The following is a 12,558-nucleotide window of genomic DNA, read 5'->3' as shown; positions in this document are numbered from 1 at the left end:
GTGTATTGTCAATGGTCATTGAGGTTAGCAGCAGGCTTGCACCTGAAATGGAGATAGCGGGTTCCACTATTGATTGTCCTGTCTTTCTTTGTGTGGGAGTTGTTAGTTTTACCTTTAATTTGTGGTTTCTTTTGTTTTTTTTTTTCTTGAGATGAGGTCTCACTGTGTTGCTGAGGCTGGCCTGGAACTCCTGGGCTCAAGAGGTCCTCCCACCTCAGCCTCCCAGAAAGATTAGTTGGAACTACATACAGGCATGTACTACTATGCTCAGCTTTTGGGGATTCTTTACAAGCCAGCTGTACATTCATTGGGGTTAATTCAATTGAAACCAAATACTACCATTTCCAAATCTGCTAACTGGTAAATTGCACAAGTAAACAGCAATATGTCATTCAAGAGACAGATCGAAGGCACCCTGTCAGCTTCTCCACACGGTGGAGCCCTGATCCCCAGTCACATAGGCCATGTGAAGGCTCCAGGTTCGGTCCATAATAAAACGTTATAAAGCTATAAATAGGAGCTCCAATATCTCCTCCTATACCCCTTGTTACATACCCTACCTTGGATCCAACTGCTGTTGGTAATAAAAACACACTGAACCTAAGTTAAAAACCCAATGACTTCCTCCTCTTAAATTCCATTAGTCATTGAAAAATAAATGCTTTGATGAAATCTCCTATTTTTAGAAGCATGAGGCCTGCACTGTGTAAGGGAGAACAAGCTCAGTGCCACTCTGGGCATGGAACTTATACGAGGCTATTGCCCTATGCTCCACGCGAAGTCCCTTTGCCTGTCTCATCCCGGGCCCCCGATCACAAGAGGGAAGAGGCCTCCGGGTTGTTCTGCACTTTGCTCTAGCAGGAGGTGATAAAAGAGGTGACAAAGTGTGGCTGCTGCCATAACAAAGTGCCGTGAGTTAGTGGCTTAGAACAATAGAAATGGGGTCGGGTGCGGTGGCTCACGCCTGTAATCCCAGCACTTTGGGAGGCCAAGGCGGGTGGATCACCTGAGGTCACGAGTTCGAGACCAGCCTGACCAACATGGTGAAACCCCATCTCTACTAAATACAAAAAATTAGTCAGGCGTGGTGGCGGATGCCTGTAATCTCAGCTACTTGGGAGGCTGAGGCAGAAGAATCACTTGAATCTGGGAGGCGGAGGTTGCAGTGAGCGGAGATTGCACCACTGCACTGCAGTCTGGGCAACAAGAATGGAACTCTGTAAAAAAAAAAAAAAAAAAATAATTGAACAACAGAAATGGATTCCCTCACAGTTCTGGAGGCCAGAAGTCCAAGGTCAAGGTGCCAGCAGGGCCATGCTCCCTCTCCTGGCTTCCGATGGGGACCAGCAGTCCTTGGTGCTCCCTGGCTTGCAGCTGCATCACTCCAACCTCTCCTCTGTGATCACACACTTGCCTTCCCTGTGTGTATATATCTGTGTCTCTTCTCCTCTTGTAAGGACAACAGTCATATTGGATCCAGAGTCCATCCTCCTACAGTATGACTTCCTCATAACTTACATATTAATTATATTGGCAAAGGTCTTATTTCCAAGTAAGTTCACATTCACAGCTACCAGGGGTTAGGACTTCAGCATATGTTTATGAAGACACAATTCAACCCACAACAGAAGGTTATAGCATTTTATACCCTCTGCCAGGCTAAAGATGAAAGGGAGAGGGAGAATGTAGCAAGTACCCCACAGTGATAGCACGTATATTCCTAATGCTCCTTGCTCGTCAAGAGCCAGGTACCGTTCTGAGGACTTTGTGTGTGCCAACATTGAACACTGGTTACACCACCAATGCTATTATGTTTATTTTACAGACAAGGAAACTCAGGCATGGAAACATTAAATATTTCACCTGGTATCATACTAGATGGAAAATGGTGCAGCCAGGATTTGTTTGCATTGGTGAGCACCCATTGGCCCCGAAACAATGTGTCTTTGCATTGGTGAGCACCCATTGGCCCTGAGACAATGTGTGTTTGCATTGGTGAGCACCAATTGGCCCAAGACAATGTGTGTTTGCATTGGTGAACACCCACTGGTCCTAAGACAATGTGTGTTTGCATTGGTGAGCACCCATTGGCCCTGAGACAATGTGAAGCACAGGTTTCTCCAGCTCCAAGACCTGCCCTCTCCCACTGTACCACAACGTCCCTTAAGTGGCTCTTGCCAGGGGGCATCCCAGGTGTGGGCTCAGCAGGTGTACAGACACCTGGAGGGGTCTCCAGGCCAGGATGGCACCTGTGCTAATAGCGTGGCTCTCTGAGGATCCCGAGGGAGGCTGGCGGGCTCCATCTCATCTGCTTGCAGTTGTATGTGGGCCACCCCCAGATGCATCAGTGTCTGTCACTCTGCTGTGCTCTGAAGGTGTCTGAGGACCATGGGGAGCCTGCCATTGGAAAATCACACCATGCCCGGAACAGTAGGGAGAACACCGAACAGATACTGGCCCCCCTGCTGATGCAATTTGGTTGACATCTAGCATAATTTTCCTCTGTTCCTGTTTGCTCAGCCCGCCCCTGCTTCTGCGTTTATAACATGCTCCTTCTCCTTCCCTGTCACCTAAGTCTTGATTTTTACTATTTCATTCAAAACACATGGGTTGGATGTACATTCTATGCAAGGCTCAACAGAGAGGAAATAAAACAACAATAATTGTTTAGTGAACACAAATTATGTGCCAACACTTAACACACATTGATTTTATTCCCCAAAACAACCTCATAGGTAGGTTTTATTATTTCTGTTTCATGGAAGAACAAGCATGGGGCGGGCAGAATAGGTAGCTAGTCTGGGGTCTTTTAGCAGAGACAGGGCTGGGTGTGAAGCCCAGGTTGCTCCGACTCCAAGGCCCACCCCTTTCCACGGTAACACAGCATCCCTTAAATGGCCCCTGGTCAGGGGGCACTCCCATGGGTGGACACAGCAGGTGTGCAGACAGAACGCCCCAGACAAGAGTGAAAGTGCCCAAGAGAGACAGACACAGGTGCAAGAGTGACCCAGATGAGAGGGTAACAGTGATTACCCATCATGGGGGCAGGGAAGGTCTCCAAAAAATGTAACTGCTGAGGGGATCCTCGGAAAAGGATGTCTTAGGCAGGCAACAAAGTGGCAGGGTGTTCTGGACACAAGGAACAGCACGAGCAGGGCACAGAGGCAAGGCCATGGGGGTATGTGGGATGGAGGATGAGTGCCTTTTCCAGGGCAGCAGCCAAGAGAGATGGGAGGAGCCTCCAGATGCCACAGGGACCGTGGGAGGAGGCTCTGCATGGCAGATGAGAATTTGGACTGGATCCTGCTGGCAGGGGCAAGACAGCACAGGTTTGTGTGCAGAAGAGTGGCCCGATCATCTTCCTGGGGATTAGCTTGGGGATAATGAGCCCAGTGGGGAGAGGCTGAGGCCTGAACTAAGGCAGGCCTGGGCTCAGGCAGAGAGGAGCACATGGACTGTAGACGCTGAAGGGGCTTAGTCACTAGATCAGACAAAACAGACACGGAAGGCAGTGTCTGGGTTATGTGACCACAGGCATCCAGTTTAGGTGACTTTGTGATTGTTGTCAGGTGCCCCCAAAGCCTGAGTCAAGGTTTTGAAGATGGGAAGTTTATTTGAGAGGTGACTCGAGGAAGCACCACTTGCCCAGCTGGGAAATGGGACAGGGAAATGGAGGATTCAATTGAGGAAGCACCACTTCTCCAGCTGGGAAATGGGACAGGAAAGCAGAGGGTACAATTGAGGAAGCATCACTTCCCCAGCTGGGAAATGGGACAGGGAAGTGGAGGAGGCATTGAGGTTCAATAATGAGCAGGTGTCAGCTGTGGGCAACTGGGACCCCACCCACCCAGTCACCTCTGGGGGACAGCGTAGAACTCACTCAGGTGTCTGCGAGGAAGCTAGGTATACCTCTGTTAACATCAGCTTTGTCTTAACCGAGGGCTGCTCCTGGGGGTGTTAACTGCTGAGGGCTGAGCACACACCTGTGCCCAGGGAAAGCCGCAGGCAAAGAGGCACGGGTGCTGGGTGTAGGAAGCTGTCCATGTGCAGGAGAGACATGGGTGGCATGCAGTGCCGGCTACAGGGACACAAGGAACACGTCAGCAAATTGAAGCACCAGGTTCTGTCTTTGTTCCTTGTTGGTCATAAGATAATGAGGCTGGACCAGAGGATGAGACAATCTGGGTTGTTTTTCTTTTTTTAATCACCATATGCCCAGCTCCCAAGCCCCATGCCTGGCACCTTCAGGGCTCTCAGAACTACAGGTCTTGCCACCCCCTGTGACCTGTGGGCAGGAACTTCATCTCCGTGCAAACACTCAAGGCCCCCCTCGGCTTGCTCCTCCCTTGTCGTCCAGCCAGGAAAGCATCAGAGAAGGTTTCCTGGAGGTATCTGAGATAAGGCTGAAAGAACGAGGTGAGTAGCCAGGTGCAGAAAGGTCAAAAGAACATTCCAGATTGAGGAAAGAGCCAGATATGCAGATGAATATGTCAGGTTCCAGCCCCAACTGAGGCCCAAGGAGGGTGGATGGATGGACAGGTAGCTGAAAAAACACTCGGGGGGCCGTAAGCAGGTGAATATGGTTTTACTCAGCAGCTCTCTCATCAGCAGCTCTCGTACACCATCCGTTCTGTCTCAGCTGCTTGAGCCGGCTGCTCCCACGCTCAGCTGCATGGCCAGCTCTCCCTTGCCTTCAGGGTCAGCAGCTTAACTCTTTCTCTCTCTGGGCACGAGCATGAGCCGTGCCATGCCGTGCTGTGCCGAACCCTGCCCTGGCTCCCCTCTGTCCATCTGCAAGATGGACGGCTCTGGTTATCCCTCTCTCTCTTTCTCTGGGTGCCAGCAGCTGCACAAGAGTCATGTGGAGCCATGCCCAAGAGCCCCCGTACAGTGTCAGCAGGGCAGTTATACCTTCCCAAACAATAGTGGCTCCAAGCTAAGTATGAACTTACACAAACAGGTTATATAACAAGTGGAGTATGCACCTGTGCACCTAAACTCACTGAGTCATTCTGGCCTGGATGTTCGCCTCGGCCTATTCCTTGACCAAAGCACATCCATGTACCTTACAGAATGTCTCTTGCTTTTCCCTAGTGCCAGGAATAGGAGGCAACTTTCCATCCTTCTGCTTCCTGCCCAGAGTGCCCCTGCCTTCTCTGGCAGCCTGAAATGCCCCCTCCTTGGTGCCCCCTCAGGACTCTAGCTCAGTCTTCTATGTTTGTTATTTTCAAAAGAATATCTGTGAGCCCTCAGCCAGAAAGGGTGCATGTGGAATAGGGAGGACTCCAAGCCCAAATCCCAACAGGCCGTTGTTAGGAGTGATTGAAAATAGTGAGGGAGTCATGGAGGGGTGGGGGGCGGGCTTACCTGGCAGTTAGGGAAATAGAAGGCTGGCGAGCTTGCGCCAGGGTCCTGCAGGGCACTGAAGAGGCATGGGCTGAAGGGTGTGGGAGGCGCCGGCAGGTAAGTCCTTGGTGCAGGTTTGGGTTCTCCTGGAAGCAGGTCTGAGAACGAGTTAGGAGTGCAGAAGTTTCAATGGAGAATAACACATGGAAAGTGACAAGGATGGGAGAAGAACTGGGCAGGAGGAGCTATCAGGCCACAGTGCCCCTGGCAAAGTCTCGGCAAGTCCAGGGGAGAGCTCTGGAGAAACTCATGCATTGCAGGAGGTCCCCCACTGGGCAGAAATGGCTGGGCCCTTGGACTGCCTCCTTGCTCATTCATAGGCTGGGGGTCACTCTGAAACAGTATCACCCACTTTATGAACATATATACAATAGGAAGGTTAAATTGAAGCTTTAAGAAAAGATCAGAATTTTTTTTTAAATTTTAATTTTTAAGTTCCAGGATACATGTGCAGGATGGGCAGGTTTGTTACATAGGTCAACATGCGCCATAGTGGTTTGCTGCACCTATCAACCCATCACCTAGGTATTAAGCCCTGCATGCATTAGCTATTTTTTCTACTGCTCTCCCTCCCCCCACCGCACCCCCCAACGGGCTCTGGTGTGTGTTGTTCCCCTCCCTGTGACCATGTGGTCTCATTGTTCAGCTGCCATTTATAAGTGAGAACATGTGGTGTTCGGTTTTCTGTTCCTGCGTTAGTTTGCTGAGCACTGTTCACAGTAGCAATGACATGGAATCAACCCAAATGCCCATCAATGATAGACTGGATAAAGAAAATGTGGTACATATACACCATGGAATACTATGAATCCATAAAAAGGAATGACATCATGTCCTTTGCAGGGACATGGATGGAGCTGGAAGATAGGAAATTTTAAGAGAAAGAAGAGAGATTTTTTGTTTCAGGAAATTGTGTTAAGGGCTAAACATTGCATTTGTCTTAGAGCTTCCTGGCAGCCATGGTGAAAAGAGAAAAAAAACATAGGTTATGAAGTTATCCTTATTTTATAATAGAAAATATGTATGTCATGAAGGAAAGAAATAGTTTTCTACCCCAGAAGTCTAGAGTTACTTTATCACATAGATGTTGCATTTTGAACTTTGAGGAAATAGTAGAAATATTATACTTAATGCATGAAACAGAAACATTGCTCATTCAGCTGCTTTTCTCATTTACCCTTAATAAATGCTGGGGAGAGCATTAACTTATAGTTCATAAAAAAAGATATTCTGAAGCAGTTTTTAGTATCCTGCTGGAAATAACACTCCAAAGCCTTCGGAAGGGTTCTTGCTTCTTGGAGAATCTGGAGCAAGTTTAATGGCATTTGCTTAAGGAGAGCATTTTCACATGCCCTGAGGGGCGGAGCCATGTTTTAGGGATGCTGCCTGCTGTGTCTGGAATGGACTGTCCGCAGGAGCCATCACAATAGCCACCCTTCCCTGTGGGAGGAAGAAAGATCAGAGCACTGAGCATTGAAATCTGTGTCCAAAAGTGCACCCCATGATCTGATTATTGTGCTTTCAGGGATCTAATCAGTCAGCCCACCTTCAAGCACACATTCATAGAGGTTTGCACAATTAAGGTCTTCATTTAAAAAAAAAATGATGGGTTCTCTGAGGCTGGAAGTTTGCAGTGTTCAACATGGAAAAGGCATAAATCATGAGGGTGGGTTTGAGTCCTGGTAAGATTCACTCTTTAGGACTATTTCCACTCAAGTTTTCTTGTATTTCAGAGGATCACATGGAAGGGGCTTGCAGTCATTAAGCTCAATCCTTCTTTTCACGATAGCATGGACTGCAGGGCATCCTGGCCAAGTGACATCCTACTGGTCTCCAGACACCTGCAATGAGGATGAACTCATGAGCCAGGCAAACAGGAGGCGCTTAGTGAATATTCAGCAAATGAACTCCAGTGTGGGAAGCTCCGAGCCATGGTTGAATGTATATGATATCATGCAATTATTACAACAGCCGTTGGAGGCAGGAATGATAACAAAAGATGAACAGGGACACAACTGCCCAATGTTATAGACGGGTTTGAACTCTGGGTGTGCTCTGCCTTGCGTTGCGGACAGTCAAGAGACCCACGTTCTCAGCTTTTCTCCCAGCCAGCTGGGTGATGTTGGGCAAATCATGGCATCTCTCTGGGCCTCTGTTTTCCCATTTTTAAACAAGGGCTTTGGACTCCATAGTTTCAAAGGCCCCTGCCAAGTTCCGCCCCCAGCTAAGGTGTGTGGCTAGGAGGTGGGACCCGTCCCTGCAGGGCCCAGCATTAGACATGATGGACACTCTAATCCCTGCTGAAAGTCCATGTGTGCCTCTGTTTGCAGCCTTCCAGACGTTCTTGGGTAAAGCAGACGTTTCCCAAGAGGTACAGGAGGTCCTGGCTGAGAGCCGCGTGCAGAGGAGCATCCACCTGGTGTCCGTGCTGGAGCTGCTGAGAGCTCCCTACGTCCGCTGGCAGGTGGTCACTGTGATTGTCACCATGGCCTGCTACCAGCTCTGTGGCCTCAATGCAGTGAGTCCTGGGGCCCGGTGGGCATCCTTGCATGACTGGAGGGATCAGAGGGTGGGGAGGTTCAGGGCTTGGGCCCCGGACGCCCAGGTTCAAATCTCAGTTCTGTCATTGCCACAAACTCTATGCTGTTAGGCAACCATGTAACTTGACTGATCCTCAGTTTCCTCATCTGTAAAATGGGATCATATAATATGGAAAGACACAATCCATGCAAAGTGTTCAGTTCAGCTGCTAGCCACAGAGATATCCTATAATAAATGCTATCACTAATTATTCCTAGACATATCTAAAAGTCATATTTCTTTAAAAAATTGATATTAGGAAGTCAGAAGTGAGAGACATTCAGATGATTTTCATAAAAGTACTCTTGACTGGGCTGTCTTCAACTCACAACTTTGGCTTGAAAAAAACCTCAAGGCTTTAAGTAAGAAATGTTCTGGGGCTTGAGCTGCTGCAGGCAGGGAAGTCTGAGGAGGTCTCTCCATGAGGTTCCCCAGATGCTTGGATGTTCACAGCAGTCTCCTCTCCCTTGAGGGCACTCGAAGGTGGAATTCCCGGTTGGAGACTTAGGGAGGCAGAGTCTGGATCTTTACTGTTACTGTTGCTTCTGACAAATGGAGTGGGTTGCCTGTAGGGGTGGTGATCTCCCCATCTATGGAAGTGTGCAAATAGGCTGGCCAACCACTTGGCAGGGGAGTGTAGAGGAGATTCTTGCATAAAGCATCCAAACTGCCTCTGAGGTCACTCGTGTCACTTGGGAGGAGACTGGCTGAACCCAGAGGGAAGGAGAAGGGGCACCCGCCAGCACCCTTCCAAAGGGCCCCAGGTAAGACAGCTTGCATTTATACTAAATAAGCGTGAGACCAGCACCCCCAAAGGAGGGCAGGGAGGGCATTTGGGGGTGTCTAGGGAAGGTGAAGTGAAGGGGAGTCATTCCTGTCCAGAGAAGGAAAAACAGCAGCATAGAAATCTACAACCACAGTGTTGTTCCACCTCCTTTCAACAACTGTTGGTTCTATTTTCGGAAACACTGGGATGAAATGAGATCACCTTGCTTCTTGCTTTTACCTTTCTCCTTGGTCTGGTTAAAGTCACCAGACTGAGCAGGCGCCTGGGTCAGTGGCTGTATCTACATTAACTGAGTGATCCTGGGAGAGTCCTGTTGTCTCTTCCTGTTGACGAGACCGAGGTTGTGCCAGACAGTCTCAAGGAGGCGCTCCTTGTTCTCAGAGAGTAGAGAGGGGAAGTGAATTGTTTCTTCAAGCTAACACCTGAAGCCTTAAAGACCGAATATGGAACCCGTAGTGAATGAGGCATTTACCTTGAGAACCATCAGTTCTAAACAGAATTCAATTCTCCACAGGGACATCATCTTCCCATTTGCATCCCCCGTATAACTTCATAAATTCCTCTATGGTGTACCTGCAAGCCGCGCTGACTAAGCACCTGATGAAAAAAAATCTCAGCTGCTCCCAAAGCCAGCAGTCATGAGGCCCCATCCTCAGAGTGTTCTGCCCTCCCGTGTTGATGATCTTCAATCTTTAAGTCGGGATAATATTTCCAGCTGAGCGTGCTTTACCTGACCTGGAGCAGAGCTCTGGACCAAGAGTCAGAGGCCTGGCTTCCCATCTCAGTGGAACACAAACCTGCAGTGAGAAACCCGGGCCAGCTGCTCCCCGTCGCTTGGCCTCCACCTACTGGGCTGCAAACCTCATCAAGTGCACATGCATGTAGCACTCAGAGTGGGCCAGGAGCTGTCCCCATGGCTGCCCTGTGAGTTAGGCCGCACTGTTAGGCCCAAAGACATAAAGAAACTTTTCCAAGGTCAAACAGCGAGGAATAGTAAAAGGATTTGAGCCCTAGCTATCTGGCCCCAAGGTCCCCCTCAGAGCACCCCCATGCATGTCACTCAGGCTGTGTCCCCAGGCCATCCCTAGGCAGCCATGGGGACAAGTCTTCTTCCGTGTTACATACAGAGAGACCCATGCTGTTTAGTGGCAAATGCCAGCATCACAGCCACGCTGTGGTCCAGCTCTCCCCTGTACCTGCTGCCTTGTCATCCAAATTCACGGGACAAAGAGAGCTACCAGCGCCAGCAGGTGTGACTTTTTCTGTGCAGGCACCACCCCTGGGATCCAAAACTTCAGCTGCCTTGGAAGACTTGCTTTGTCTTCTTCATTTTCCCAGACATTATTTGGGGGACATGACATGTCACTGGAGACATCTGTAAATACTGCCAGGCATCTCTGTGTTTGTCATCTTATTCAAGCCCCAAACAGCCCCACAGGGTAAGTGGTATTGTCCCCATTTTCTAGATGAAGAACGTGTGACTCACAGAGGGTCAGGCGTTGCCCAAGGTCCCAGGGGTGGTGCCTGCACAGACAAAGTCACACCTGCTGGTGTTGGGTGCACTCCCTGGACAGCCCACCCAGGCACTTTGTACCAAACTTGCATTTCTCAGCCTCATAACTGTGTACATTTTGAGCTGGAAAATTCATTGTCATAGGGCTGTGCTGTGTGCCTAGGCTATTCAGCAGCCTCCCTGGCCTCTTCCCATTAGGTACCAGTAGCACCATCTGCCCCACCAGCTGTGACAACCAAAAATGGCTCCAGACACTGCCAAACATCCCATGGGAGCAAAATTGCCCCTGGCTGAGAACCTCTGTATCAAGCAAACGTCACAGATGGCTCAGTATATTTATGCTAAGGAGCTGATGAATGTTTTTCACGTACTTTAGAAGTCACTCAAAATTTTGCTGGGTGCAGTGTCTTGTGCCTGTAATCCCAGCACTTTGGGAGGCTGAGGCAGGCGGATCACCTGAGGTCAGGAGTTTGAGACCATCCTGGCCAACATGGTGAAACCCCATCTCTACTAAATATAAAAATTAGCCAGGCATGGTGGCAGGCACCTGTAGTCCCAGCTACTCTGGAGGCTGAGGCAGGAGAATCACTGGAACCTGGGAGGCGGAGGCTACAGTGAGCCAAGATCGCACCACTACACCCCAGCCTGGGAAACAGAGCAAGACTCCATCACAAAAAAAAAAAAAAAAAAAAAAGGAAAAAAGAAATTATTCAAAAGTTGGGATAACCAACATTTATTTATTTATTTCTAAATACCTTTTTGGTGTTGGATTTTTTTCCCCCTGCCTCACACAATAAGCTTTCAAATTCCATTCTCTAAAATTATACCTGTCGCTTAAAGTGACTTATTTTAGGCAGCTGCCTTCCTTTCGTGCAGTTTGTCCTCGGCATGAAAACCAGGCTTCAGTGTGAGTGTCAGTCTGTTGCCAGTGTGAAAGAGGCTCCTGGCTTTAGGCCCATCCCCGTCCCCATTGCTGGGGTGGCCACAGCAGTTCCTGCCCCTCCACTGTGCTCCCCTCACCTGGAGAGAGCTATTAGTGGGTCTCCATCCTGGAAGATGGAGGCTGCATCTTATCAACCCTGTGTCTCCAGCACCAGAGCAGCCCATGCCACATGGTGGGCACCTGAGTGTCTGGGGGAGAAAAGGAGACGAGGGCAGGAGATAGGGAGTTCTTGGGCTGAAAATTGGATCAATACAAATTGTCAAGCCCAGTGTGGGGAAGCCTTCATTTTCTTGAACCTTCCCTTATCTTCCAGAATGCCCAGGGTCATGGTGGTTCTCTTATCTACTTGGGATGACCCTTCCTTCCTTGGGATTCCTTCTTTCTTAAACACAGAAGCCAATCATAGTCACTTCCCTGGGCCTCAGTCTCCCATCCTGAAAAATGGGGATGATAATACTCAGTTTGCACAACTGCTGTGAGGAATCTGTGGAATTATGTAAAATATCTCACAGGTGGCAGCTGCTCAGCTTGCCTGAATCTCCTCCCAACCTTGCTGTCATCAGCACGACTGTTTCTAGCATTGTTTTCTCCTCTCTCAATGCCATGCAGTTTCAAAATCTGCTGCTTCCTGATATGCAGTCTTGGTTGGGAAACAAGACACCCAAGTGTGTTAGAAATAGATGTAAAAGAAGAGCAAAGAGGATCAGAGTGCCAGCTGTGAATGAGCCATATGGGCCTGGTGACATTGGTTCTGGGTGCTCACCGGCGGTGGACTGCTGCCTGGGTCTTTGCACTTGGTGGGATACCCATGCATTGCAGGGTTCCTGGTGTGTTCCTCTAACCACTTAGTTGGGAAATGGTTGTGTACTCCTCCCTTCCTTGCTAGACTAAGAGGTCTTCTAGGGTAGACGAGGACCTGTGTTGTCTGCTGTCACCTTAGTGCCTAAGAGAGTCCCAGATTTCTTACGCTTTCTCTAAACAGTTGAGTAGAAGGGAGGGAAGGGAGGTGACTGGGAGGAACAAGGGGAAGCAGACATGAAAACTTTAGATGTGTTTACAGAAAACTGTGGTACTTTCCCCCTCTTTTGGCCTGGAACCACATGAAGGTCCATCTGATTTGTTGAACCATCATTAGGAGCTCTGGAGCCCAAATCAAGTTTTGTACAAAATCTCAAATTACAATTTCAGAAGCATTTATTAATAACTTTGGTTTTGAAAAGATTCTCCTGAAATCACTTCCTAGATCAAGTTGGAAGAATCTAAAATGTTCTGTAATCATAAAAGTGGAGACCATCTCACTGCAGCAATTCGCTATGTCCTGATGAATAG

The 12,558-nt window shown here is 48.9% G+C and overlaps 1 protein-coding gene across 3 annotated transcripts in view; it reads left to right on the top strand.

The window, feature by feature from the left end:
• SLC2A9 (solute carrier family 2 member 9) overlaps positions 1–12,558 on the top strand; it is a 240,673-nt gene that overhangs the window by 93,008 nt on the left and 135,107 nt on the right. For all 3 annotated transcript variants that reach the window (XM_055385499.2, XM_019025258.4, XM_004038433.5), the window contains exon 7: positions 7,737–7,924. In XM_055385499.2, the coding sequence (XP_055241474.2) occupies positions 7,737–7,924 (188 nt within the window). The remainder of the gene's footprint in view (positions 1–7,736; positions 7,925–12,558) is intronic.

Source organism: Gorilla gorilla, chromosome 3 (assembly GCF_029281585.2).
Source record: "Gorilla gorilla gorilla isolate KB3781 chromosome 3, NHGRI_mGorGor1-v2.1_pri, whole genome shotgun sequence".
Taxonomy (NCBI): domain Eukaryota; kingdom Metazoa; phylum Chordata; class Mammalia; order Primates; family Hominidae; genus Gorilla; species Gorilla gorilla.
The sequence above is the reverse complement of the archived record's forward strand: the minus strand, read 5'-3'. Positions and strand labels throughout refer to the sequence as shown.